This window comes from Ursus maritimus, unplaced genomic scaffold, assembly GCF_017311325.1.
Source record: "Ursus maritimus isolate PB19 unplaced genomic scaffold, ASM1731132v1 scaffold_2, whole genome shotgun sequence".
Lineage (NCBI taxonomy): Eukaryota > Metazoa > Chordata > Mammalia > Carnivora > Ursidae > Ursus > Ursus maritimus.
In genome coordinates this window covers 35,305,250-35,332,477 of record NW_024424452.1, presented here as the reverse complement: position 1 = coordinate 35,332,477, position 27,228 = coordinate 35,305,250, and the positions used below count along the sequence as shown (strand labels likewise).

Below are 27,228 nucleotides of genomic sequence, written 5' to 3'. Positions count from 1 at the left end.
GGCAGTTCATATTCATGAACCAGACAAGGCGGCAGGTGATTGGGGGGGGAAAAACACCACCACCGTATAATGGTCTGCACTCTACAGTGTCAGCCCCTTCCAAAAGCCTGGGAATTGATAGGTTTTTCCACTTATAAAATGGAATTAATGATGAGTTAAGTGACTTCACCTGCATCCCACAACAGAGAAGAAGCCACGATTTTGATCCTAGTCATCTGCCTATAGATCCGATGATCTTTCCTAAATGGTGTGGTAGAGACTGGAAATGGATTATGTCGTTTAACTCTCATCCCTTTCCCGGTAAACTGTCTTCCAAGTAGAAGGAAACAGAAGCTTACTGGTTTTGTGTATTTGAATTTCTGGTATGACGTTAGCTAGTGTGTTCTGATTAAAATTTTAACTCTCATATTTAACAATTTTAGTTTTTCTTTTTGCAAGGAGTGGGTTAAGGATACACATTAGTAATATGTGTTTTATTCTTTAGGTTTTTCTTTTCTTTTTTTCCAAGGTTACAAGCTTACCAGAAGCTCACAGCTCACTTGGGCATTTACAAGTTTACTTGGTGGAACTGGAAAAAACTTTTAAATACAGGACCTAAGCCAAAACACTGGTGAGAGTGTGGGAGTTAGGGGGGCCTTGGAAAGACTCACTGAGTAACCCCATCTAACTGGGGATGTGAGGAGGAAAATTTATGGTTCTCTTATTGTCTGATTTGATTTGCTTCTTTCTTTTGCTTGGGCCAATAAGTTGAGATGCTGTGAGTCACCAGAGTCAGGAGTAAGAGCTACTCTAGAAATGACAATGCCAAATGAGAAAATGAGTTACAGAAAGTATTCATTGCCTTTAGCTCACCCCTTACTGAGTTTGGTGAAATGCAAAATTGGACAGCTGGGGCCTTTGAGGTACCTTGATTTTTTTTTGGTTTTCTTTTAATAGCTGACTCTCTTCATAGGGCAGTTGAACTCTGCATCAGTATTGCATCAAAAAGTAGAATATCACTCCTTCAGGAGAAAGATATTTTGAAAATTGGATTTGTGGGGTTAGCTGGATGGCTCAGTTGGTTAAGTGTCTACCTTCAGTTCAGGTCATGATCCCGGGGTCCTGGGATAGAGCCTCATGTCCAGCTCCCTGCTCAGCCCGGTCTTCTTCTCCCTCTTCCCCTCCCCCCACACTCTCTCAAATAAAGTCTTTTTTTTTTTTTTTTTAAGATTTTATTTATTTGAGATAGAGCACAAGTGAGAGCATAAGGAGGGGGAGCAGCAGCAGGAGAGGGACTCCCCTCTGCGCAGGGAACCCGATGTAGGGGCTCAATCCCAGGACCCTGGGATCATGACCCGAGCCGAAGGCAGACTCTTAACTGACTGAGCCACCCAGGGACCTTAAAATCTTTTTAAAAAATTGGAATTGTGCATTTATTGTAAAGTTGAGAATTCAGCTCGTTAGCTCCTTGGGGGAAAAAAAAGATGAAAAATTTGAACTTTAAGTTACCTCCTGGTGTGTTCTTGGCCACAGTTAACTGAAAAGTTATAAGTAGACGTTTAATATAATCTTTTTTTCTTACAGTAATCAGTGAGAGAATTTAGAGTTCTGGATTACATCTTTTGTGTTCAACACAATGAGGGTTATGTGCTTTTTAACTAAATTTATTATATCTGTTAGGTTTGTGCACAAACATAAGATGAAAACTCTTGTAATTTGAATGATTTCTCAGGATATTTTTGCAGTTAATTCTTGGGGAGGATTATTTTGCATTAATTCTTGGGAGGGAGGGACAACGAAGGACAGAGAAAAGTAGGAGGGAGAATCTTTTTTTTTTTTTTTTTTTAAGATTTTATTTATTTATCTGACAGCGAGAGCACAAGAAAGGGGGACAACAGAAGGAGAGGGAGAAGCTGGCTCCCTGCCGAGCAGAGAGCCTGATGGGGCTCCATCCAAGGACCCGGAGATCATGACCCGAGTAGAAGGCAGATGCTTAACCATCTGAGCTATCCAGGCGCCCCAAGGGGGGGAATCTTTAATTGGAACAGTTACTGTAACTGTTTATACCGAGGTTTTTACTTTTTTTTAAATACTGGAAGATATTTTACTCTGGTGACCACTCAGGTTATCTGTAATATTGTTCACTGTATGGTTTACTTCTCTACATTGACTCCGTTTATTTACCAGAAGATATTATCTCCCGTTTTATTACACATTTTAAAGCCAACTACTGAAGGCAGCTGCGCCCCTCAGAAATTTTGTTTTTAAATTCTTTTTTTTTTTTTTTTTAAGATTTTTTTATTTATTTATGTGACAGAGAGACAGCCAGCGAGAGAGGGTACAGAGCAGGCGAGTGAGAGAGGAAGAAGCAGGCTCCCAGCAGAGGAGCCCGATGTGGGACTCGATCCCGGAACACCGGGATCACGCCCTGAGCGGAAGGCAGACGCTTTAACGACTGCGCTACCCAGGCGCCCCTCGTTTTTAAATTCTAATAAATTTGACACAGCAGCCCGTAACTGATGGTCTTGTTTAGCAACGTTACATATACTTATGAATATGCAGTTACGTATATATATATTTCAAGAAATCTTTTCTGAATGACCATTGTCTTTCCATTTAAGAATAACACTGATTATTGGAGCTCACTACAGATAATTTAAAGATGTATAGCTATTGTAAAAGGAATCCATTTACAAACAGCCCATCAAAGAACTATATCTAAATTGCGGTCATGGTGGACTGAAATGGAGCCAGGAAGTCTTTCTGGGTCGTCATATCAGCACATTTATATTCAGACCTCACAAGGCAGTATTCTGAACTCTTAACTAGGCATTTCAAAACAGCAATTAAATTCATAAGGCTCTTATGTGAACAATTTTTCTATTGCTTTGATGTAATTTTTAAAGTCTTTTAGCAAACATTCATTTCTCTGTGTGATAGATTTCTTTAAGCAAATACTGTAATAGTAATCCAAGGGCTGACGAGTCCATTTATGGAATAGGGATTACGTCAGTGCGTGTATTCTTGCTGTTCAGTGTTGAGGGATGCTGAGGATGGTTCTTTCTTCAAATGTGTGCTTGAATATCTCACTCAGTGAAAGTCTTCAGATAGACTGACTTTTTGTTTGTAATTCAAAGTGATTTAATTTTTTTTTAAGATTTTTAAAATTTATTTATTTGACAGAGATAGACAGCCAGCGAGAGAGGGAACACAAGCAGGGGGAGTGGGAGAGGAAGAAGCAGGCTCCCAGGGGAGGAACCCGATATGGGACTTGATCCCGGAACGCCGGGATCACGCCCTTAGCCAAAGGCAGACGCCTAACGACTGTGCTACCCAGGTGCCCCCAAAGTGATTTAATTGTTGAAGCGCCTGTTTGGGTCAGTTGGTAGAGCATGCAACTCTTGATCTTGGGGGGTCGGTCATGAGTTCCAGGCCCATGTTGGGCATAGTTTACTTAAAATAAGTGATTGAATTGTTAAGTACAAGATTAAGCTTAGTCAATTTGTAACCTTTTTTTTTCACTCACAGCTGTTCAACAGTAGGAAGTTTTGTTTTACTTGTCTTTGTATGTATCTAAATACATACTCATTTATAAAATATAAAACAAAATAATATAAAATATTATAAAATATAAAATATTATAAAATATAAAATATTATAAAATATTAGAGTGAAAAATAAATGGTTTGTTTCTCCCAAAAAAGGAAATTGTGATGGTATATTTTTGACCGTAAGAAAAACATGTAAGCCCTTTGAGCTGCAGTTTCTGTATCTGAAAAATGGGGTTAATCCTTAATGAGGTTAAGGTTAGCACCTTAAAATACCTTTAGTGCCTTGAATGGTGATCTAAGACAGGGGTTTTCAAACTTTTCTATTTGGGTAAGTTTGGGATTGGGCCAGGGAATCTGTGTTTTTAAGATTTCCCGTGTGATTCTTGTTTAGGGCCCCCTGTCTAAAGTACAGGCTGGACCAAAGTGGAAGTGGACTGGCAAGAGGGTAGAGAAGTGAGTGAGTAGGGTACATGAGGTAGTGGACAGCAGAAGAGGAAAGAAAGGGGTAATTGTTGCAGGGCAATGACTTCTGTCAGCTTGTACTCCAGAGGCCAAGCAAGTAGATGGTCTCTTCTCTCTGCTTAGGGGGAAAAATTAATTTTTGCCACACAAATGGATTTGTTTCTTTCCCAGGAACATCGTAGGCCTAATTATTACCATAGTTCTCAGTAACTTTAAAAGGGCTTTGAAGAAGAATGGCATAACTGAGATAGTTGTCTTGCACCCTGCCTTTCTGACTTTTTCTGAATACTCCCAGCTTCCTGCCTTTCTCCTGATGAGCTCACTTAGTCTCAGAAAACTCAGGTTTCACTGTTTTGTTTTGTGTTCAACACCACAATTACCTGAGGGCTGTGGGAAGGCACTAGAGTGATTTAAACAATCTGCCATCATGCTTTTAGCTAATCTAGTTGATTGGCCTTCCTCATCAGTTGCTATGATGGTCATGTTTTATGCCAAACACCGAGACCCATAGTCTGAGCATACAGGTGTACTAAAGGAATTGGTGGGACAGGATATTTGATTTGAATTAGAACTGTCCTGGAAAATGTGAAACATAAGGCTCAATCTTTAGCACTGTTGCCTGTACTGTACAATTAATATTTATACTGTGGTACACCTTGTTGTGTTGTTTATCTTTTTTATTTTTCTATCTCTGTCTTGATTGAAAGGTGCTTAAAGTCCAAAGCAGGGTCTTAAGCCTCTTTGTAGTCATAGAGCCCATGAGCATTATAAATGCTTGTTGATGATGCTGTGGCATGTCACGTGCCCGAGTGTAGCCATCTTCTTCCTTAGTTACTGGATCTGCTCTTCTCTCTGGCAAGACCATTACACACTGCTGCAGAGGAACTGTTGTCGCGTGGAATTATTTCCAGGGCAATCTGGAGGACGGCAGGCAGGTGAAGGGAAAGAATTAGTGAGCAAAACTGTGTGTGGTTTGGGAAAGGAGTCTACGTAGTGTTTGAAGGCAGATGTAGTGAAGTGTTGACCTTCACTCCCTTGGTTTTCTACAGAAAGGCAGGGGAGAGTCAGGCTTTCTCTTTGTTTAGTAATAGCAGGTATCCCACTAATTAGAAAATAACTTTTTAGTTTTTTTAGATTTTTTAATTTTTTAAGTAATTTCGACACCCAACGGGGAGCTGAAACTTACAACCCCGAGGGATGCCTGGGTAGCTGTCGGTTAAGCGTCTTGCCTTCAGTTCAGGTTATGATCCTGGGGTCCTGGGATCGAGTCCAGCGGCCGGCTCCTTGCACAGAGGGGAGCCTGCTTCTCCCTCTGCCTGCTCTGCCTGCCGCTCCCCCTGCTTGTGTGCACACGCTCTTTCTTAATAAATTCTTTAGGGAAAAAAAATGGACTTACAACCCTGAGACCAAGGGTTGTATGCTCCAGTGACTGAGCCATCCAGGTATCCCCAGAAAATAACTTCGAGAAGACTCCATTCCTGTACCACAGACACTTTTTTTTTTTTGACAGCTTCAGCAGAATTTCCAAGTGTGTGTATTAAGTGTCATATTTGTCTTGCTCTTGGTGTTTGCAAAATCATACTAGGGGACCCAAAAGGAGAAAAGTGGAGTGACTAGCTGCCGTAGGTTATTCTTTCTTGCCTTTGCATTTGGCTTATTTAGGGCATATTGTCCAGTTAAAGTTAACGTTTAAGTGCAAATGCCTAAAGGTAGAAGGGCAAAGTAGCAGTGCTCTCTGCCGGTTGGGTAGTATGTATTGCCTCTTGGTGTGCAGAGTATTGGCACTGAGGGGGCATGCAAAACAACAACAAACCCAGCATAGTCCTTGTTCATATGGAGTTGGCTGTAACCTTGGGGAAACTTGAAAGAGTAAAATTGCTTTGTAAGGTTTATGATTGTCGTTCCGACACAGTATTCTGGGAGGTCAGGAAAGTGAAGAGCTGAGAAACAGAAAAGACTGAAGAACTTGAACTGAACCCCTTGGGGTTAGGTGAATAGTAAGAGAAAAGAAGGCAGCCAAAGAAAGGGGGAGGCCTTCTTTAATCGGTATTCAGGGTCTCACTGAAAACATATTACAATGAGAATGTCTCTCAGAGAGAGACTCTGCTGGAATGGGGATTCTTAACCTGAATTCTGGGTCTGTGGGTAGACTTTAGGGGCCTGTGGTTGCTCTGGAATGTCATTGGCAACATTTTTTATATGTAGTTGTCCTGGAGAGAGTCTACAGCTATCATCTGATTCTCCAAAGGATTTGCAACCAAAAAAAGGTTAATGTTTATTCTCTTCTGGCAAATACCCTTCCTACCCATCTTCAGAAGTACAGGTCTCTCAGTTTCTGTCTTCAGATGACAAAGTATTTGGATGGAAGATTAGAGACAGAAACCATAGAATTCCTTTGTAAACAAACAGCCTTTCACCTAACGGCTGTCATGGGACATGCATGAGTGCTTATGCAAAGGACAGTGCGTTCCCACAAAAGTCATGGTCTAATCTGGTTTCCAGGAACAGGGCAGCTAACGCAACCTCCCTTACTAGTGTGGTTGAAGCTCCAGGTCTGCCTTCAGGGACCTTAAAATTAAGTATAGTGGATACAGAATTACAGCTAAGTAAAAGTGTTGGGGCTGGGGTGAATTGAAGACACAGAAACCACAGGCTTTTTGGAATGTCTTCAAGAAGCGGCTGGACTATTGGAAACAAGGTATGAAAGAGTATAGGGAGCCCTGGAGCAGCAGCCAGAAAGCCCTGGGCAGGTCCAGGAACAGTGGCTAATCCAGGACCAGTTTCTTTCTGTTGCTTGGACACACTAGCCTAAGAGACTGTCCTAGAACCACCGTCACTTAGCAGATGCAGCAGGAAATGGAAGCCATCTGTTTCAAAGCAAATGACCTAACTTCCCTAGACCGCAGCTAGCAAACTAGGCTGAGCTCAGAGTTCCTAAGGATGCTGGAGGAGCTGAGCTCTTGAGTACCTGGCCTGACTTTGTTTTCTATTTATTTTTTAAATTAAGCTTTACACCCACTGTGGGTCTTGAACTCAAGACCCTGAGAATCAAGAGTCACTATGCTCTACTGACTGAGCTAACCATGTGCCCCCTGCCACCACTTTAACTGTGGATGCTCCACTCACTGTGTTTGCTTTATGTATTGGCCTTTTGTGTAAGGTTTGGTTTAGGAAAAGGGTTGAGGGACACCAGGGTGGCTCAGTTGGTTGAGCGTCTGACTCTTGGTTTCAGCTCTGGTCATGGTCTCAGGGTTGTGGGCCTGAGCCCTGCATGCAGCTCTGCACTCAGTGCAGAGTCAGCTTGGGATTCTCTCCGTCCCTCCCTCTCTGCCCCTCTTTCCTGCTCATGTGCGTGCGCGCGCTCTCTCTCTCTCTCTCTCTCTCTCTCTCAAATGAATAAAAATAAAATCTTTTTTTTTTTTTTAAAAAAAGGGTTGAGATACTTCACAGAGTCCTGGAGCACACGGTCCCCTGCCTTTCTTGGCCTATAAGCTGTTGAATATTTGCCCTCCCCATCTTGTGTACCTTCTTTTTCCCTAAAGTTGTTCATTATTGCCTAATCATGTCCTTAGGCAACAGTAGATGTTCTGGGCTATTTGAATTTTTTCTTGATAATGATTAATAGAGACAATGATGTTTGACCAGTTCTTGGGAACTTTTGGGGATTATAGGCACCCACTTCGTGTATCTTTAATTCATTTAGTTTGTGGGGGCTGCCTCATGGAAAAGGAAGTTAATTCAGTTTTCCAGTAGCAAACTATTGTTTCTCTGTTTTCTTTCAATAACTTGTGATCACTGTAGGATTTTTGCTTTTTCCCTTCGCAATAATGGTAACGTTATTCCTTGATGTATTTCCTCCAAAATGTGCTCAGAGCCAGGATGTGGGCTTGTTAGGAGGTTCTGCAGCTGTATTTGCCTTCTTTGGGTTGACCCCTTCCCTAGAGTATCAAACATGAAAATGCTGCTGTGTATCCCTTCTCTCTAAAGCCAGCTGGAGGAGTAAAGGTTTTTATAGTGGTAGACATGAGGAAGTGTCGAGTGGTTTGTGTTTGCGTGGGGTGGAGGAGTGCTGGCAAGCGTTTGTTACCTTGACTGTTAAAATTTTGCCAATCCATTTCTTTAAAAAGAAAGGGGTGGGGCGGGGGAGGGGGAGGATGCCATAAGGCAGTGTTCTGCTTCAAATCAGGCTTTCACAGTCCTTAAAACAAAATCTAAAAGGTGTGTTTCTCAGTAGCTCTATATGTGGCACGTAAGAAAGCCAGTTTAAAACCAATGCAATGCAAGATTTCTCCTTCAAATATGAAACTGTTAGTCAAGCACAAAGCATCACAGGCTTGGTTCTCCGACATGGCCAGTCTCATCCCTCACCCCCATCACCTGAGATCAAGAGTCACATGCTCTACCAACTGAGCCAGCCAGGTGCCTCTCTGGGATTCATTTTTAACTGCTTTTTGAGAATACCTTAATTTTGAGAATACCTCAAATTCTGGAAATCATTCATTGACTCAGCAAACCCTGATTGGGTGCCCTGCATTGGGCAGTAGGAGAAAAAGACAAATGAGCAATAATCTGGAATGTAAATACCTAAATACTGTAATGGGATACAGGTGCTATAATAGATCATAAAAGGCTTGCTTAGATAACTCTTAATATCATATCAGGCCTCCAAGATCATCAAGCTCATTGTGTTCTATACATTATTTTTAGAAGTAGCACAACCCCATTTTTGAAGGAAGAGTAAGTAGCAAGGAATAGGGGAGCTGCTCTGGCTGAAACAGTTGGGGGAAACCCACAGTTTTTCCTGCTCTTCCTCATGTTAAATACCATTCTCCCTGCAGCTTACTAAGGAATGCCTCTCTTTTTATTTATTTTTAAATTGTATTTATTTGAGAGCACGGACAGAGGGGAGGGGCAGAAGGAGAGGGAGAAGCACGCTCCCCAGTGAGCAGGGAGTTCCATGTGGAGCTCGATCCCAGGACCCCAGGATCATGACCTGAGCTGAAGGCAGATGTTTAACCTGTTTAACCGACTGAGCCACCCAGGCGCCTGCCTCTCCTTTTATAAATGAGGATGTTGGAATTCTCGGAAAGTCCTATAATATAGCTAGCCAGTGCGGTCCTGGTAATAGAACTTAGTTCTCCTGATTCTTAGCCTGCTTGTCAGTCACGCACCAGACTATAAACGATTATTAGATTTCTTCCAGTATTTTGTTCCATTCCACAAAGAAGTCAGTACTGTAAGGGGCTTCACCTGTACCTGGTTTCGTTACTGAGCATGAAGCTTTAAGGGTTTTGTCTCCTAGTGATCCAAATACAAATCAGTCCTATTCCCAGGAAGGTACTGTGACCCCTTTCATTGTTATCTGTGGACAGTGCCTAGTTGCCCCATCGAGTAACAGCCTCTTCTGTTTTCTGGTGGAAATTCAGTTTCCCCAGACATCTCTGTAAAGGATATTTGATAAAGGTGTGACAGACAGTGTAAAGCATAGTGCCAAAATCTCATCTTTTCTCTGTAAGCTGATGAAGGGATAAGAAGAGTATTAGATGCATATCCTTTCTTGAATGATCTGAGTGCTGCTTCTGAGATTCAAGCAGGGTTTCTCAACCTTGATGCTATTGACATTTTGGGCTGGATAATGGTTTGTGGTGGTGGTGGGTGTGTGAGTGCACGCACGCACGCTTGTTGTGTTTGTGCTTTCTGTGCATTGCAGGGTGTTGAGCATCATCCCTGGCCTCTACCCACTAGATACCAGTCGAATGGTCACCCCCCAGTTGTGACAACCAAACATGTCTCCAGACATTGCCAGATAACCTGTGGGGGTGGATGTGTGTCAAGATGGTCCCCAGCTGACAGCCATTGGGGTGGGGGATTGAATGTCATGAGATACAAGTACAAATCAGATTTATCACAGAGGCAAGTAAATTTTTCAGCTACCTAAACCTTTATTTATAGTGATGAGCTATTGTAAAGAAAGAAAACAACATGCCCTGTCCTCCATCCTGACCCTCCATAGCATGAAGGGGACTTTCATCTAACTCATGTCCAGAGTGTCCCTGAAAGAGTTTGAACTTAGGTGATCATCTTCTTTAGATCCTTTGCAAAATTTATTTTGCTAGAAATTACAAGATTTTTCTCTTCCTTTTCTTGGTATTTAGTGTTATCAGAATGAAAACAGAGGTTCTTCACAATGAGCCTTCAACTCAAAGTGTGTGACCCCAGTACAGATTTGATGTTGTCTATAAGGGTTTTCACTGAGACAGGGGTATTTCCATTTCTTGTCTAGAAGCATATGGGGGGTTGCCTGGGAGGCTCTGTCAGTTAAGCGTCTGCCTTCTACTCAGGTGTCCTGGGATCAAGCCCACATTGAGCTCCCTGGAGCCTGCTTCTCCCTCTGCCTGCCACTCCCCCTGCCTGCCACTCCCCCTGCTTGTGCGCTTGCTTGCTCTCTCTCTGACAAAATAAATAAAATCTAAAAATAATAATAATCATAGTAAAAGTATATGAGAACATTCGTTAACTTTCAACTTTAAGGGACACTTTCTTCAGTTTGTTAACGTTATACAACTTGTTGCAGTTCTACAAGTAATCTATCTTATTAAATTCTCTTATCTACCTTGCAGAGTTGTTACTACTATCCTTACAGGTGAAGAAATTGAGACTCTGAGAAGTTAAGTAGCCGGTCCAAGGCCACCCAGCTGGTGTGTGACAGAACCAGGCTTTGTTCTCAGTTGTGCCTGACTAGAGCCTGGGCCTTAACTACTTCCCTGCTCTTCCTTTTGGCCTGTGTGGCTGGTAGATTCTTTCTTGGCTGAGCTCAGTTCAAGTCACATTTGTTGGGTGCCTGCCATAGGTCATCTCTAGAGATCATGCAGTGCAGCTATTGCCTCGCCTTCTCCTGTGCCACATCAGCATATCAGCCCTGTGCTGTGCAGAAAGGACTTGTATGCATGTGCTTGCTATTAGACTGCTCTGTGCCACTGACCCCTCTACCAGTGGAGGTAGGCCTCACTGGGAAAGCTGAACTCCTTACTCTGAGAAAGTCCCAATAGCTGCTGTTGCTGGTCCCTTGCTGCCATAGACGAAGCTTGTGTAGGATGGAGCCAGCCTCTTGGAGTTACCAATTCTGAGTCTGGGCTTGTTTCCTTACCCCCACTCCACTCACGCATTGCTTCCCCCTGCTGTCAGAATCTAGGCAGTCATTGTGAAAAAGCCTGGGAATAATACCTAATCTGTAGGCCTGTGGGAACATGTTAAGATCCCTTACAGGTCCAGTGTGAGATACAGGAACTACCTTGTAAGATTGACCAATACCTTGGCCCGTGGAGTTCCTAATCTTACATGAAGTTTATGTTGACATACTTCCTATCCATTGCACTACTGTTCCCATGTAGTCATATATTTTTAGTAGACAAAGATGGGACTGAATAGATTTTTTTTAAAGATTTATTTATTTATGAGGCGGGGGAGGGGCAGAGGGAGAGAATCTCCAAGCAGACTCCCCGTTGAGGGCGGAGCTCAACGCGGGGCTCTATCCCAGGACCCATGAGATCACAACCTGAGCTGAAACCAGGAGTTGAATGCTTAACCAGCTGAGCCACCCAGGCGCGCCAGGACTGAATAGATTTTAAACACTCAGCACATGGAGAACATGCTTTTAAATTCTTGAAACCAGATCTTCTATTTTTCTGTAGTTACTATGGTGATAGGTGCTATAGAGATGTGCAGATCCTATTGTGACCTCTCCTTGGTGCAAGGATGCCGTGAGTCTCTGGCTTCATTGTCCACCAAGGCCTGGCAGGTCTGGCTGCTTGCCTTTATGCATTGAGTGGTAGAGGTGCTGTCCTCCCCTCTGGGACAAGCTGTCTCCAGCCTTGGCCTGCCCTGCTAGTCAACAAAAGCAGGGCTCGCCAGGGAACAATCTTCCCCGGTTGCCGGTTGCCGTGTAATCTGAGCTAGTAAAGGTGAGTGTTGTGGGATGGGCAGCCCCAGCTTCTAAAGCTTCAAATGGGAGCCTGAGCATTTACTTCTCAGAAATCATAGGATTGAGCTACCTTTTCGTACAAAAAAAAACAAATGGCACACAGTGATTTAGAAAACCCCTCTGCTGCACACATAAATGCAGTGTAGCGTAGCTTCATTTTTCATTTTGCTAGTACTCTGTGGTGACATCATACTAATTTCACATGCACATTAGCTGGGACACAGGAGGAATGAGCTTGAATTCAGGAAGGACTCAGGTTTGGTCCCAACTCCATTATTAACTTTCAAAGTGACCTTGGCCATATTACTTAAATCTCTCAATCTTCATTTCTCCCCAGTCAGTGGGACCCTGCTTGAACGTGACTTAGCCTGGCGTGCTCAGGTCTGTTAGACCTCAGTCTGGCTCTCTTCCTCTGTACCATCCTCCCAGGGTGAACTCCAGGACCTTCTGTTCTTGCAGGGGTGGTGCTGAGCCTCTGCTACGTCTCTTTGTAGAGAGAAAAGCACCTAGGAGCCAATAGCACTTCATTTTCCAAAATGAAGATTCAGCAGAAGCATCCTAATCAGCCACTCTCCCTCCACCCCCAAAGGCTGTTCATGGTCGTCATATCTATGAGAGAAGCTGAAGCCGCATGTGACAACTGTTACACCTGAGCGAAAGGGAGTAATGACGATTCTGCTTAAGCCACAGGACATGTTTTCAAGATTGTCCCGAAGTTGGAATAATTTTCACTTGACGGTCCCTAGGGGTGACCCATGGTCATGTCAGCATTTCCTCTGTTAGAACCAGCCCTTGTGAGATATCTGATGCCTAGGCTTTATTCTTATAAAATGTGGTCCTATCCATTTTAGAATTCAGTCAGGCTTCAACCCCCATCCCAGGTGCTTCTCATGGGAAAGAGTCTTAGTCTTCTGAGCCCTAAGACCTGGTCCTGCCATATGAGGTGGGGTGATTCCCAGGAAACAGGAGAGTCTTAGATTTATTTCATTCATAGTAGGTAGTCTTTTTACCAGGACTTCTCTTTGGCAGCAGCAACAGTAGACTCCTGGCCCCTACTCTGAGCTCTTGTCAGTGCTTCAGGTTTCATCCCTGATGGCTGCTTTGAATGTTTGCTCAATTGTATTTTAACATGCTAGAGATGAGCACACCCCTGTCTCCAGTAAAAAGAAAGCCTGCCAGAGAAATCTTGGACTCCCTAAGCAGTCAGTTTTTGAGGTTACTAAGAGGCTAGTGCCTTTGGACTAGTTAGTGGTTGTTTTGCATTCAGGTTGCTTATTGTCCAGATGTGCAAATGTGTGCTTAGTAAATCTGATGCAAGAGTTTTGTGTCCCTGGAGTCTCTACTTTTCCAGGATTCCTTGTCTGAAACTCGCTCTTTATCGGGAGTGATCTAGTCATCCAGTCAATGAACTGTGGGATTGAATTCACCCAGTGATTAAAATGAAAGGGATGAAGGTTGTGTGTAAGATTTCCTGAGGAGTGGCAGCACCAGAGTTGAGAGGAGACTTCAGGCCATTCCTTGTATAAACTCAGAACCTGTTGACCTAGTGATGTGGTTTCCTCAGAGTTTTGGGAGGCCTCTCTTATCAGGTGTCTTATTGGGTTAGAGCGGATTCAGACCCACCCACTGCTCCTAGCGTCTGGCTTAGCCAGCATCTGCAATGAGGATTTTGTAGCTGCAGTGGTCACATGTCTCTCCTTGGAAAGAACAGGTATTCCCATTTCCTGGCACTGCCAGAGAATGAGGGCCAACTCAGAACTTCTCGGGTGTGACCTGCTCGGAATTATCTGTTGATTCACTGGATTTTGTCATCTTTCTCAGTGTTTCATAATCACTCAGCTGCTCTTTTTTTTTTTTCTTCCCTTCCCTTCTTTTCTTTAAAGATTTTATTTATTTATTTGAGCGCATAAGCAGAGGGAATGGCAGGCAGAGGGAGAGGGAGAAGGAGGCTCCCCCAGAGAGCCTGATGTGGGGCTCGATCCCAGGACCCTGGGATCATGACCTGAGCCGAAGGCAGACACTTAACTGACTGAGCCACCCAGGCACCCCTTAGCTGCTCATTTTCTTTAGCAACTTCCTCAGTAAGAGATCATCAACATTTGAGGTAGCCTTACATTTTATGAAACACTTACATGCACATTAGCTCATTTAGTCCTTACAGCACACTTGAAAATGTGGGGCAAAGGGAGTTACCCTATTTATGGATGAGGAGACTTAGCCTTCAAGGAGTTATGACTTACCTACAGCCATGCAGCTACTAAACATTGAGAGTGCAGATCTCAAACCCAAATCTTTACAACTGCAAAGACCATGCCCTTTGTGCAAGGCCTAGCTGCCTTTCCATTCCCAAAGGTGAGCTGAGTCTATAGCAATAATCAGTAGTTAGCAGGAGTCCAGAAGTGGCCCCAGTAAAGTCCATGGGTGTCACTCCCCTGCCCCCCTCTACATTCTGGCCTCCCTGAGTTCTGGGAGCAGAGCAGGGCTAGTCACATAGCTGTTTACCTAAGGCAGATGGCACTTCTGCATGTCCATTCGTTGAATGGCGTGCAGAACTGGCCCTTGGTGTGCGATTTACCCTTATCAATGCTTGTTTGTAAACTGTGCCAAGAACAAATTCTTGTCTACACCACATCCAGGAACACGGCTTCTTCCCCCTCTTGAGAGTTTCCTGGTGTCCTACTAAGGTTTGAAAACCTCAGCTGGAGTGTCTTTTAGGGCAGACTAGCTAGTAAATAGTTCTGGGTTCATTCTCAATTCCTTCCGTAGCATTTGTATGATATAACGTTTATTATGACAGGTTTTCTTTTCTTTTCTTTTCTTTTTTAAGATTTTATTTATTTATTTGACAGAGATGGAGACAGCCAGAGAGAGAGGGAACACAACCAGGGGGAGTGGGAGAGGAAGAAGCAGGCTCATAACAGAGGAGCCCGATGTGGGGCTCGATCCCACAACGCCAGGATCACACCCTGAGCCAAAGGCAGATGCTTAACCACTGTGCCACCCAGGCGCCCCTATTATGACATGTTTTCACAGTCATTATCTTATTTAATCCTCCCAGTGGTCTTGTGGTATGGAACACTGGGCAAGTATTCATTCCTCCAGGTGAAAAATATAGAGAGAGATTTGGAGGCTCTGAAGAGATCTACCTTCCTGCCCCCGGTTTCTTCCATTAGTAGTAGCTCTAGGGTTCTTTGTTCCCAGATCATATATAGGGTTTATACGTAGGATGCTAGAATTTACTCTTTGTATGTTGACACGTATTCAGTAAAGAATTTTTAGGTAAACAATCTATTTATATCTGCTGAGGCCTGATGAGACTGTGGCATTATTAAGAATTGACTTGGCCTGATTATGGTTTTGGTAAGCGGAAACAGGTATTCTCTCACTTAAATGTGAAAAGCCTTTAGGGCATATAGAGAAGGAACAGATCCTATAATCCAGTCTGGGGTTCTTGTATTCTCTGTTTATCCGAAAACATTAATGGGGCACATAACGCACACGGTTTCTGTGAGAGGTAAGAAATTATTTTTGAACTGTGACCCTCCTGAATGTCACAATATAACTGGGTGAGGTGAGATCATAGACAGAGATGTATACAAGTGAAAGGTATTTATTGAACACAAAGAGTGGAAAACACCCACCCAAAACCGTGGGCTGTGGGAAGGAAGCTGCACCAATGACCAGAGGTCCTCATTACTTCCAGTACTGGCTAAGAAAAGTCACCAGAGCCCCCAGTGGAGTGCCTGCCTTCATAGGCACATGGGTGAGAAGCAGCCTCCCGGGGCAGGGGAGTGGATGTGGTACTGGGCCTGTTTGGAGGGATCAGAGGGGGGCCAGGGAGCCAGTGCCTAACTCTGATGTGAGGAGAGCAGCTGAGGGCAGGGACTGCAGGGGAGACCCTGGGCCTTCTGGAGCCCAGGGAGGGGAGCAGCAGAGAAAACAACACAGCTGGGTAAATGCAGAAGCCAGCCTAACTGGGCCCTACAGGATGAGAACAGCCTTGGCCAGCTTAGAGGCATGGGAAACACAAACAGGTCATTAGTTAAAAAATTCAGACCATAAGAAAGAGAGAGAGGGAAGGGAAGAAGGAAGGGAGGAAGATCTAAAGAAAGACAAAACCAGATTACATACCAGTTAGAGGCCTAATACCCAATTAAAAAAATTTTCCCCAATTAAAATTTTTACTATTTTATTTGGTATTTATTTTTTTAGTAATCTCTACACCCAATGTGGGGTTCAAACTCACGACCCCAAGATCAAGAGCCGCATGGCTCTTAAGACTGAGCCAGCTAGGTGCCCCTAGTATTTTAGAATTTAACCACTATTTTCTTGTCCCACCCCCATTTAGCCAGCTTTCTCAGTAGGCATCCTGTTTGTGCATCTACAACAGTTACAACTCAAGTTGGAGACTGCCCAGGGTACTGACCTGTAAGTGATTTGGAACATGGCATTGGACTCAGAATCTGAGTCTGAGGGAGTAGGGAAACACGATGACAGCACTTGTGAAAGCCGAAGAATAATCACCTCTTATTAATGGGATGCCAGTTCTATACAGGAGTAAACTCTGAGCTGGGAACAGCCTTCTGGTAAGCAGGCAGGGACTCCTGGTGCCCAGCCACAAGCTGTGTAGCTGGGCGGGGTGGGAGCTATGGCCGACCCAGTACAGGAGTCTGAGCAGCAGCTTACTCCTTCCCTTTGGCTGTTTCCCCCTCTGCACATTGGGGTAACAACACTAGTTCATGTTGTGCGCATCTGTAGCTGGTCACTGTCAATTCCAGAGATTTCAGGGAGCTGGTTGCCCTGCGTTTTCTTACCCCTTCCCCCACCTTGCTCTCTAGTGCTGGCTGAGCTCAGCAACCGGCTCCCTTCTTCAGTGGTTTTCCAGGGCAAAGAAAAAGAATCAAAATGGAAAAGAATTATTATAGATTAAGTCTTTATTGTGCCTTTTTGTTTTGTTTGTTTTTTCAAGCTTTATTTATTTTAGAGAGAGGGAGAGTTCAAGCGCAGGGAAGGGTAGAGGGAGACGGAGAGAAAGAATTGCAAGCAGACTCCCCACGAAGTAGGAGGTCTGGCATAGGGTTTGGTCTCAAGACTCTGAGATCATGACCTGAGCTGAAATCAAGAGTCAGACGCTTACCACCCAGGTGCCCCGTGCCTCTTTGAATCACCAAATGGGGAATGAATGATAATGTAGTCCTGTCTGGCAGCATCTCACTGACTTTCTGAGGTTTGTAGGACGTGAGTGTCCATGGAGGAGGATATGATATCTTTGAACACATCTTCTTTCAGGAGCCCTAGTGCTTGAGCCTGCAGTTTACCAGGAACAAGGTCTTTGAAATAAGTGTTCTGGATCTGCTGGGCAGGTCCACAGAACTTCCTTTGGTGGAAGGAACATTGGTGATGGGACGTTGTTGCTGCTTCTGTCAGATCTGGTGCGGGAGTAAGAACCTGTGTCAGTCAGGTGAACAGCTAGTACGGGAGTTATGGAGGTAGAGTTTATAAACCGACGGTCATAGTTTTCTGGAATTAGAACGCAGAGGGCAGATGGACCTTTCTGAAGTTTGTAAGAGCAAAGTAAAGGCCCAGATGACTTCCTGTAGACTAGTTAGTGCAGTGCAGGCTCTTACCTTAGCTGGTTTGCTTGGTCTACTTCCTCTCTCTGTCTCTCCCTCTCTTCTCTCCCCTTTTCCCCCTTTTCAAGAGAATTAGGCACTTTACATAAAAGAAGGAGCCAGTTAGCTAAAAAGTCAAACAAATAGCAAGTGTTTATACCTTTCCAAACTGCCTTCCTGTTACCATCAGTATACTTAGGTGCTTTGTTTTTTTTGTTTTTGTGTTTGTTTGTTTGTTTGTTTGTTTATTTATTTATTTATTTATTTATTTATTTATTTATGAGATTGAAAGAGCACATGCGTGCCAGCGGGAGGAGGGAAAGAGGGAGAGGGGGAGAGAGAGAATCTGTAGGCAAACTCCCCACTGAGCACAGAGCCCCATGTGGGGTTCAGTCTCACAACCCTGAGATCATGACCTGAACTGAAGTCAAGAGTTGGACACTTAACCGACTGAGCCACCCAGGTGCCACGTTTACTTTTATACTTTTGTTTTTTAAAGATTTTATTTACTTATTTGTCAGAGAGAGAGCGCAAGCAGGGGGAGCTGCAGGCAGAGGGAGAAGCAGGCTCCCCACTGAGCAGGGAGCCCGATGTGGGACTCGATCCCAGGACCCTGGGATCATGCATGACCTGAACCAAAGGCAGACGCTTAACCAACTGAGCCACCCAGGTGCCCCTACTTACATACTTTGCACATACTTGCAGTCAGCATTTTGAGTCCTTTATGTAAAGCAAGTGTATGTAGACTTTTCCATAGTGGATGCAGCCTATCAACTTGTCCCAGCTGTGTGCCAAGATTCTGTGGTTTGCTGTCATTCGAGCAGTCCTACCCTGTATTGTTAGGTGGTGTGACTTCTTTTCTAACATCATAGTGTGGCTACTTATCATTTTGGTACAGATTACTGTTAATACTTCTTGAAGTGTATTTCCCAGAGTGGAATCTTTTTTGTTGTTGTTTTTCAGCAACAAAAGGGGGAGCGAGAAACCTAAGCAGACTTCATGGGGCATGGGGCAGCTTCCTGTTGATAATGAGAGGTTGAAGTCTAGAAAGGTTCTACATTTATGATTTGGCCTCTGATTTTCTAGGGATTCCAGTGGTTGCTGCAAAGAAAAAAGGATTCGAGTGTAGAGGCCAGTCAGACCAAGTTTGGACATGCAGCTTTTCAGAGAATGAAGTGAATTCTGTTTCTGACATTGCAAGGTGGTTTCTGCATGCTGCACCACACAGCCACTCCCTTGAAGAACAGTGACCAGGCCATAGGGATGGACAAAGGCTGCCTTCCCTGGGCCCTGCTTGTGTGGGTTGAATGTGCTAATGGAGCCTTCCCCAGAATGTTCTTCCTGTCTGTGCAGATGCTGCTTTTAGTTCACATTAAGAACTTAGTATTCTTGCCTCTAAATGGAGTAGGCCAGTATCTATTTCTCTTTCAAAACAAAATTGTTAAATCATGTTTTGAGTTTAGAAAATTATTGAAGTAGTCAACAGCAGATTACTTTTTGTTGTCCACAGGTGCCATGTTGTTGGCAGTATGCACAAGACCACTGCCTCCCTGCCTTCTTTCCTTTTTGAATTTTTTAAAAAGTTTTTATTAATGTAAGTAATTTCTACACCCAGCGTGGGGCTCGAACTTACGACCCTGAGATCAAGAGTTGCATGCTCTTCTGACTGAGCCAGCCAGGTGCCTGTCCTTTGGATTTTTTATTCAGCAAGTGTTTGTTGAGAACTTGTTATTTTCTGGGCTCTGGAACTCCACCAGTGAAACAGACAGCTGTGGCCGTGCCTCTGGAGCCAGAGTTGGGCCTCCTTCAAGCTGAGAGGAGGGGATGAGGGGCTCTCAGGCAGGACTAGGGTTGAAGAAGGTAGGAGGAAAGTGTACCTATAGGGAGACTGGCACAAATAAAGTGGTGATGAGAAGACATCCATGGAAACTGGCTTTCCCTTCCTACCTTTTTTTTTTAAGATTTATTTATTTATTTTAGAGAGTACTTGCAAGAGAGTGGGAGAGGCGCGGAGGGAGAGAGAAACCTAAGCAGACTCCCTGCTGAGCATGGAGCCCAACACGGGGCTCGGGGCTCGATTGCAGGATGCTGAGATCATGACCTGAGCCAAAACCAAGTCGGTTAGTTGGACACCTAACCAACTGAGCCACCCAGGTGCTCCTCCCCGTTTTGTATTTTTAAGAGAAGCAAAAGGCCCTGTTGCTCCAGCAAGACTATGCCCTCCCAGAGCAAGACTGTGCCCTCCCAGAGTGTTGCAGTTATTATCAAACGAAATAATTAATGATCAGATTTAATCATACATATAATCACTGTTGTGCAGCATGATAATTAACTAGTAACCTAGACAACCGGATTGCACTTATTCTTGTCTTTGCCTACTTTTAGTTTCACATGCAAGCAGCATGGGAGCTGCAGTCTTCAGGTGCCTGGGGTATGTCTTCAGCATGGCCACGCTCCTCCACACGTCTCAAGGCTCTGGGACCTTTTACTCTGCCCTCTCCCCACCACTGGGTGGCCCACAGCTCCCATCCAGCACCCTCCTCTCTCAGCAGCCTGAGTGCTGAGTGGCCTGGGATAAATCTTGGCTCTCAGGGTCCCCAAGGACGTAGAGCTCAGATGGTCTTTCTTAAGTCTGTAAAAGGAGGTCAGCATGGACAAGTTGGTGTGGGGCTTACTCTGAAGCAGACAAAGTCTACCTTAGCACCTTGGTAAAAGAACGCAGGATGCATAGCTGGCAGCCTTCACCATCTCTGTGGTCTGTCACATTTTACTTTGTTCACGTTGTTCCTTGATCTAGAGGCCCTTCCTCTCTTCCCCAAATGCTGTCTGTCATTGAGGGTCCTGGGTAAGCCCTTCCTTCTCCAGGAAGCCTCTCTGAATACTCTTCTCTCCATGCAATGACCACCTACCTTCGCATTCTGGTCTTAACGTTAATGAACTGTACAGTTCATTAGCATTATTGGAGGTGAGAGTATATCTGATTTGGAGTTAAGAGAAGGTCCCATTTTCTATATATTCTGGGTTTTCTTTTTTTCCAGCTTTATTGAGATATAATTGACATGTAAAACTACACTATATTTGAAGTGTTCAGTGTAATGATCTGTAATTGTGAATTTAAATCCACAATTGAATCCACATCCATCACCTCACATATTCTTTTGTGATAATGCTTAAAAGCTACACTTCTCAGCAAATTTCAATTATGCAATAAAGTATTATTAACTCTAGTCACCATGCTGTTCATTAAATCCTGAGGCCTTACTCATCATTTGGCAACCATCATTCTCCTCTCTGTTTCTATGACTTAAATCTTTTTTTTTATTTTTAAATTTTTATTTATTTATTATTTTTTAAAAGATTTTATTTATATATTTGACAGAACACAGGTAGGCAGAGTGGTAGGAGAGGGAGCAGCAGGCTCCCAGCTGAGCAGGGAGCCCGAAGTGGGGCTTGATCCCAGGATCCTGGGATCATGACCTGAGCCGAAGGCAGACGCTTAACCGACTGAGCCACCCAGGTGCCCCTTAAATCTTTTTTTTAGATTCCACATACAAGTGATACCGTACATGTCTTTTTCTGGCTCATTTCACTTTCTGCTCCTTATTTTCTAGGCATTCTAGGACAACATCAGTTAAGCCTCTATCAAAATATGAATGCACTCATACCTAATATTTAGTGAGTGCTTACCATGTGGTAGTCACTGTGCTAAAAGCCTCACTATCTTTCGTGTTCTCACTTAATCCTTCCTATCATTAATCCCACTGTATAAATGCTGAATCTAAAGGTGTGAAGGTTCAGAAGGAGCGTGCCGAGCAAACCGTGTATTATGATATCTGAAAAGATAAAGAAAATGTAATTACATGCCTAGAGAAAACTCAGGATATATACCAACATATTGGCAATGAGTATATCTGTGGGGTGAGATGGAGCTTGGTTTTTATTTTCTTCTTTATACCTTCAAAGGACCATTGCTTATACTTTTTTTGTCCCCCTTGACACCTGTTTCTGGGTGGAATATGTAGAAAATGCTGAATAAGTAGATACTGGTTGAGGTAGAAAATGAAGGGGTCTTCTTTCCTTGGCTTGATTTGGTAGCTCTGGTTTTGTAAGTTCCTTTAGTAGCTGGTGCAACTGAGCTGCTGTTCATCTGGAAAGTTCCCCAGATGGGTTGCTCCTTTGCACTGCCAGAGTAGAGGCCTCTAGGGGTGGGAGGTTAGCTTGTCTTGTGGGACTCAATTTCCCTGGCTGACGAAGGCTTGGCCCTGGCAGCAGCTCTGGGAACTGACTGGCTGGCTTGTATTGTTTCCTTCAGCCTGGCAGAATCAGGGGTAGGCTGGGGATGCTCCGCTTGCTTGGTGACACCATGTACCTGATACCACTTACTGAGTGCCTTTCGAGCTGCTCTGCATAGCTGCTCTGAACAGTCTGGCTTACTGTTCCCATTTAGTGCCCTGCTCTGCGCACAAGGCTGCCCTGCCGGCGACAGATGGGGTGGGCCAGCCCAGATGCCCTTGCTGCCCGACTCAGAGCCACGTTGTACCCGTCGCTGCTTTTTTGTTTCTGTTTTAAGTTTTATCTCTGATGTTGTTATTTTGTGTTTTAGGTAACTTTTAATTTTGTTTTAATTTCAAACATACAGAAGAGTTGTAAGAATGGTACAAAGAACTCTTGTGTACCTTTTATCCAAATTCACCACCAGCATTTTGCCTCAATTGCTTTCACTTGGTATGTCCTCCCTCTCTCTCCCTAACATGTATATGCATGCACACACATTTTCTGAGCCATTTTACAGTAACTTACAGACAGTGTGCTCCTTTACTTTAAAAAATTTAGGGATACAGTTCCTAAAACAAAGACATTCTCTTACATAATCACAATACAATTTATAAAAACCAGCAGGTTCAATATCAGTACAATGCTATTACCTAATCCACTGTCCATATTCAAATTTTGTCCATATTCAGATAATGGTACCAGTAATGGCAGAGCTTTATTTTTAAAGAAATAAAAATGGACTCTTCTGTTATGTTGGCTCACAGGAGAGCAGCACCAGCAGGTGTTTGGGGGAAGTGACTGCCATGGGCACCACATCACCAGCTCCTTGTGTCTCCCCAGGACCAGAAGAGTGAGCGCAACAGGAATCACATTTGGCAACGATGTCAGCGGAACTGGAGACTTCAGAGGGGGTGGATGAGTCGGAGAAAAAGAGCTCTGGGGCCCCAAAAAAAGAAAACCACACCAGGTGAGTGATGGGGGCTGGCTGTGTGGAGTCCTGTGGGCTTAGGGTGCCAGGGTGTGGTCAGGGTCATGCTGCTGCCACCCCCCGGGACACCTGATTGGGAGTGCAGAGATGAATAGCACACGGCACCCCGGGCTGCTAAGCATTCTCCCCTTTGTTCCCAAAGGAAGCAGGTCAGGCACTGCTAGGAGTCCCAAGGAATGAAATTTGATGGTATTTCTGATTCTTTTTTCTTCTTAAAACCCTAAGTGTTTTGTCATCTCTGCTGAAAAAGGGTCATCAGGCAAAACTGACACCTTGACCGTGTTTTCCACTCCTTAGAATGTGGGAGCAGCTCTGACTCCAGGGGTTTTTCTTACTGGGCAGGGACAGTTCATGCTAAACCTCAAGTTACCAGAGCCTGTTCTTCCTTGTTGTTATCATTTCATTGTAGTCCTGTCACTGACAAAGTGCTTTTTTATATCTTGAAATAATTGCTAATAATAAATAATTCTTAGCATGTAGGTGATAGGAACTAATCTAAAGAAGCCAACAGAGAGTGGGCTGTAAGGGACCAAGTTTTTGTCACTCTGGTGGATGGATTGTGTGGACCACATGAGCTGCTACCCGGTGCCTCCATATTTAGGGTCATGTGTTCTTTGCCTTGCCGTGTACTGGCTATGGCACCTATCAGCTCAACTCCATCCTGTGTCATTTTAAGTGGTACAGACCTAGGTCCTGGCTCCAACTGCCTCGGCCCGGCTCATTCTGATCCTACACCTGGGCCCAGCCACTTGTAGTCCTGAAGAGGCGGTGGGTCCAAGGAGGGAAGAAGGCAGCAAGGCTGCCTTGGGACATCCACAGTCAGTCCATCACAGCAGCATGGATTCTTGGAGACACGTTCCCAAAGGCTAGCTGCTCCCTAGAGAAGCCAGCAGACATTGTAGTGGGATTAGAGGTAGGTGTTTCATCAGGCACTAGGTGGCCACAGAGGCAAAGCATTGTTCATTTGGGTGGTTCATAGGGACATGGACACTGTTAAGGAGTAGGCCACAGTCCTCTCCCATGTCACCCAAGTCCTTGGGGCCGACTCACATCTGCCTGCTTCCTGGCAAGACCCTGCATTGATGCCGGAGTGGAGTTTGTGAGCAGCTTCTGCCTCCAGCTTAGCAGGGGGACACCCCGAAACTGGGAAGGGCTAATTCACACATGCACTTGCGTACATGCGCGCACACACACACACACACACACACACACACACACACACACACACACACACCCCGTTTCCACAGGATGGCCGATCTCTCCGAGCTCTTGAAGGAAGGGACCAAGGAAGCACATGATCGGGCAGAAAACACCCAGTTTGTCAAGGACTTCTTGAAAGGCAACATCAGGAAGGAGCTGTTTAAGGTTGGTGCCCTTGGTCGTGGATAGGGTCAGGTTGGGGGTCTTAGTCCCGTGAGGAAGATCCCCTTGGAGCTGCTTGGAGGTGGAAGCTGGGCCTTTCTCTACCTACTCTCTCCTCTTTTGACATCAGATTGTGGTTTTCGTGAAGCTTAAATAGAAGATTATAGTGCTGGTGTGCGGGAAGCAGAAGTATCCCTGTTCCTAAGAATTCACTATGTCATTCCTTTAAGGAACATGAAAGTTTCTTGAGTGGGTGAAATAATTCACTTTATAAAAATGGTCTTCTGGAGATTGGGGTGATGGGGGCACGCTGCTGGAGCCTTCCCTTCTAGTTCCTCAGACGCGGGGGTCAGTGGGCTCAGGAGGTATGCTTGCTGGTCAAGACCCACAGCCCTTTCCCGTGGTCTCCCCCGTTGTCCTTAACAGCTGGCCACTACTGCACTTTACTTCACATATTCAGCCCTCGAGGAGGAAATGGAGCGCAACAAGGACCACCCAGCCTTTGCTCCCTTGTACTTCCCCATGGAGCTACACCGGAAGGAGGCACTGATCAAGGACATGGAGTATTTCTTTGGTGAGGACTGGGAGGAGAAGGTGCGGTGCTCTGAGGCTGCCCAAAAGTACGTGGAGCGGATCCACTACGTGGGGCAGAATGAGCCAGAGCTGCTGGTGGCCCATGCCTACACTCGCTACATGGGGGACCTCTCAGGGGGCCAGGTGCTGAAGAAGGTGGCCCAGCGGGCCCTGAAACTCCCCAGCACGGGAGAAGGGACCCAGTTCTATCTGTTTGAGAACGTGGACAATGCACAACAGTTCAAGCAGTTGTACCGGGCCAGGATGAATGCCTTGGACCTGAACCTGAAGACCAAAGAGAGGATTGTGGAGGAGGCCAACAGGGCCTTTGAGTACAACATGCAGGTACTGCTGGCGCTTATGCAGGAGGGGGCACCAGTGTGGGCACCAGTTCACAGCTGCCTGAATAGGCATCGGTGCATTAGGCCAGATGACCTGCAGCATGCCAGAGGGCAAGTGGAAGGACCAAATAGGCCACAGAGGGCATGAGCCCAGCGATGGCTCCGCTTTGTTTGACAAACAGCCTGTGTGTTTTTGCTTTGGGGAGGGCGAGGCCCTAGCACGCAGGGTTTAGGGAAAATGAAGCTGTTTCCCTCCCTCTCACCATAGGATTCTGGTCTTGAGGGGGTTTCTTCCTTTTTAGCGAGGGTTGCTCTGAAAAACCCCACTTGCTAAGTTCATAGAGAGAACCAAGGATAGTGAGGAGCAGAACTCTGTTGACAAGTAGCCTTTAGATGGGCCAAGCCTGGGGAGGCTGATTCCGTCCCTGGAACCCACGCCAGCCCTCAGCACCGGGACAGTGGCCACGGCAGGGGGAATGAAGCACCAGCCCCAGTTCAGGCCCATCGGATTAGTCTGGATTAGTTGGACATTAGCAAGCCTCCAAGGGCCACTTAGGATGGGTCAGCCCTGCTGGGGCCTCAGTTATCCCATGTTCTTCTCTGTCATTCTCGCTAAAAATACCTAGCCGCTGAAAATGGCCAAGTGCCAGCGCTCACAGGGTGCTCTGGGACAGCACTTTTGTTCTCTCATTGTTTCTGCCCTGGTAGTTTCAGTTGTGGGCTGTGTTGTCTGGTCAGCGCCCAGGGAAGAGCCACCACAGCAGCGGTGGGATGCTGGGTAGCACAGGTGTGGTCACACGTCTCCGAGCCTCTGCCAGGCAGAAGTGTTAGGTCGGTGGCTGTCCCTGCTGCTGACTTACTGGTTTACCGTCCTGAGCAAGTCTCACTGGTTCTAGCTCCCTCTGCATGGGGGAAGAGAGAGATTTTTCTCCAAAAGCAGAATGTATGCAGTCCAGTGATGGCTGTTCATCCCCTGCTCCTGCAGATATTCAATGAACTGGACCAGGCTGGCTCCTTGTTGGCCAAAGAGACCCTGGAGGATGCGCTCCCCATGCATGATGGGAAAGGAGATGTGCGTAAATGCCCCTACTATGCTGCTAAACCAGACAGAGGTAGGTCTTGCCTGTGCTGAACTCTCCCTCTCCTCCCAGGGTGGGTTGTGTCCGTGTTCCCCACTGATGCTATGTCCCCTGTTGGTGCCACCACACAGGTGCCCTGGAGGGCAGCAGCTGCCCCTTCCGAACAGCCCTGGCTGTGCTGAGTAAGCCCAGCCTGCAGTTCATTCTGGCTGCTGGTGTGGCCCTGGTTGCCGGCCTCCTGGCCTGGTACTACATGTGAAGGACCCATCATACCACGTTGGCGCCCTCCTCCCGAGTGACCACTGGCCCGTCCCCACCTCCACCGGTGACTAAACTACCACCTCAGGTGACTTTTTAAAAATGCTGGTTTTGAGAAAACAAGCAACCAATAAAGGCCAGACGCTAAAGCCTCTGCCTGTAGCGTCCTCTCTGTGGGCTAGATGCTGAGCTGGCTGTAGGCCCACCATTCCTGCAGTCATTAGGCCATGGTACCGGGAGCAGCCAGTGCAGCTCAGTGGGCCTGTCTGGGCCTCTGGAACCAGCTCTGCTCCTGGGGCATCCACACTGCTCACCCTGAGGCTCCTTCCCTTCATTCTTCCTTGTGTTGGCATTTAGGTGGGTACCTTTCCCCTGATGGGAACAGAGCAGCCAGCAAGCCCAGGCTGCTGTAGCTCTGTGGGAGGGAGCGGGGCCTCTCCTTGGGGAGAAAGGGTGGCTTGCACCTGCCTCAGAGGCCTGGAAAGCTCCGTCCTGAGCAGCCAATCCTCATCCCTCTCAAGGAGAAACCCTGAAAATGGGGGTTTGTTTAGCCGTGGCCTATCTCCTCCCTTGACCTATGTAAATGCTACAGCACTCAATAAAGTGGACTCTGACAGCTGCCTCCCTCTTTCCTGGTGTGAATATTATCCTTCTCAGCCACTCCTGCCCTTCCTGTGCTCCCAACACCCCTGGTCACCTCGCAGCTCTCTGCCCAGAACAAAGCCACCATCTCTCACAAATCCGATCTTGTGATTCTCTTGGAAGTG

The 27,228-nt window shown here is 45.5% G+C and overlaps 1 protein-coding gene across 2 annotated transcripts in view; it reads left to right on the top strand.

Annotated features, from left to right (window-relative positions):
• HMOX2 (heme oxygenase 2) overlaps positions 1-27,082 on the top strand; it is a 27,944-nt gene extending 862 nt beyond the window's left edge. Inside the window, exons 2-7 of one of the 2 annotated variants that reach the window (XM_040635392.1) lie at positions 509-610; positions 22,701-22,827; positions 24,096-24,213; positions 24,637-25,128; positions 26,110-26,236; positions 26,335-27,082. In XM_040635392.1, the coding sequence (XP_040491326.1) occupies positions 22,742-22,827; positions 24,096-24,213; positions 24,637-25,128; positions 26,110-26,236; positions 26,335-26,462 (951 nt within the window). In that variant the 5' untranslated portion in view covers positions 509-610; positions 22,701-22,741 and the 3' untranslated portion in view covers positions 26,463-27,082. The remainder of the gene's footprint in view (positions 1-508; positions 611-22,700; positions 22,828-24,095; positions 24,214-24,636; positions 25,129-26,109; positions 26,237-26,334) is intronic. The other variant, XM_040635391.1, reaches the window with a different exon arrangement.
• Positions 27,083-27,228: the final 146 nt, after the last annotated feature.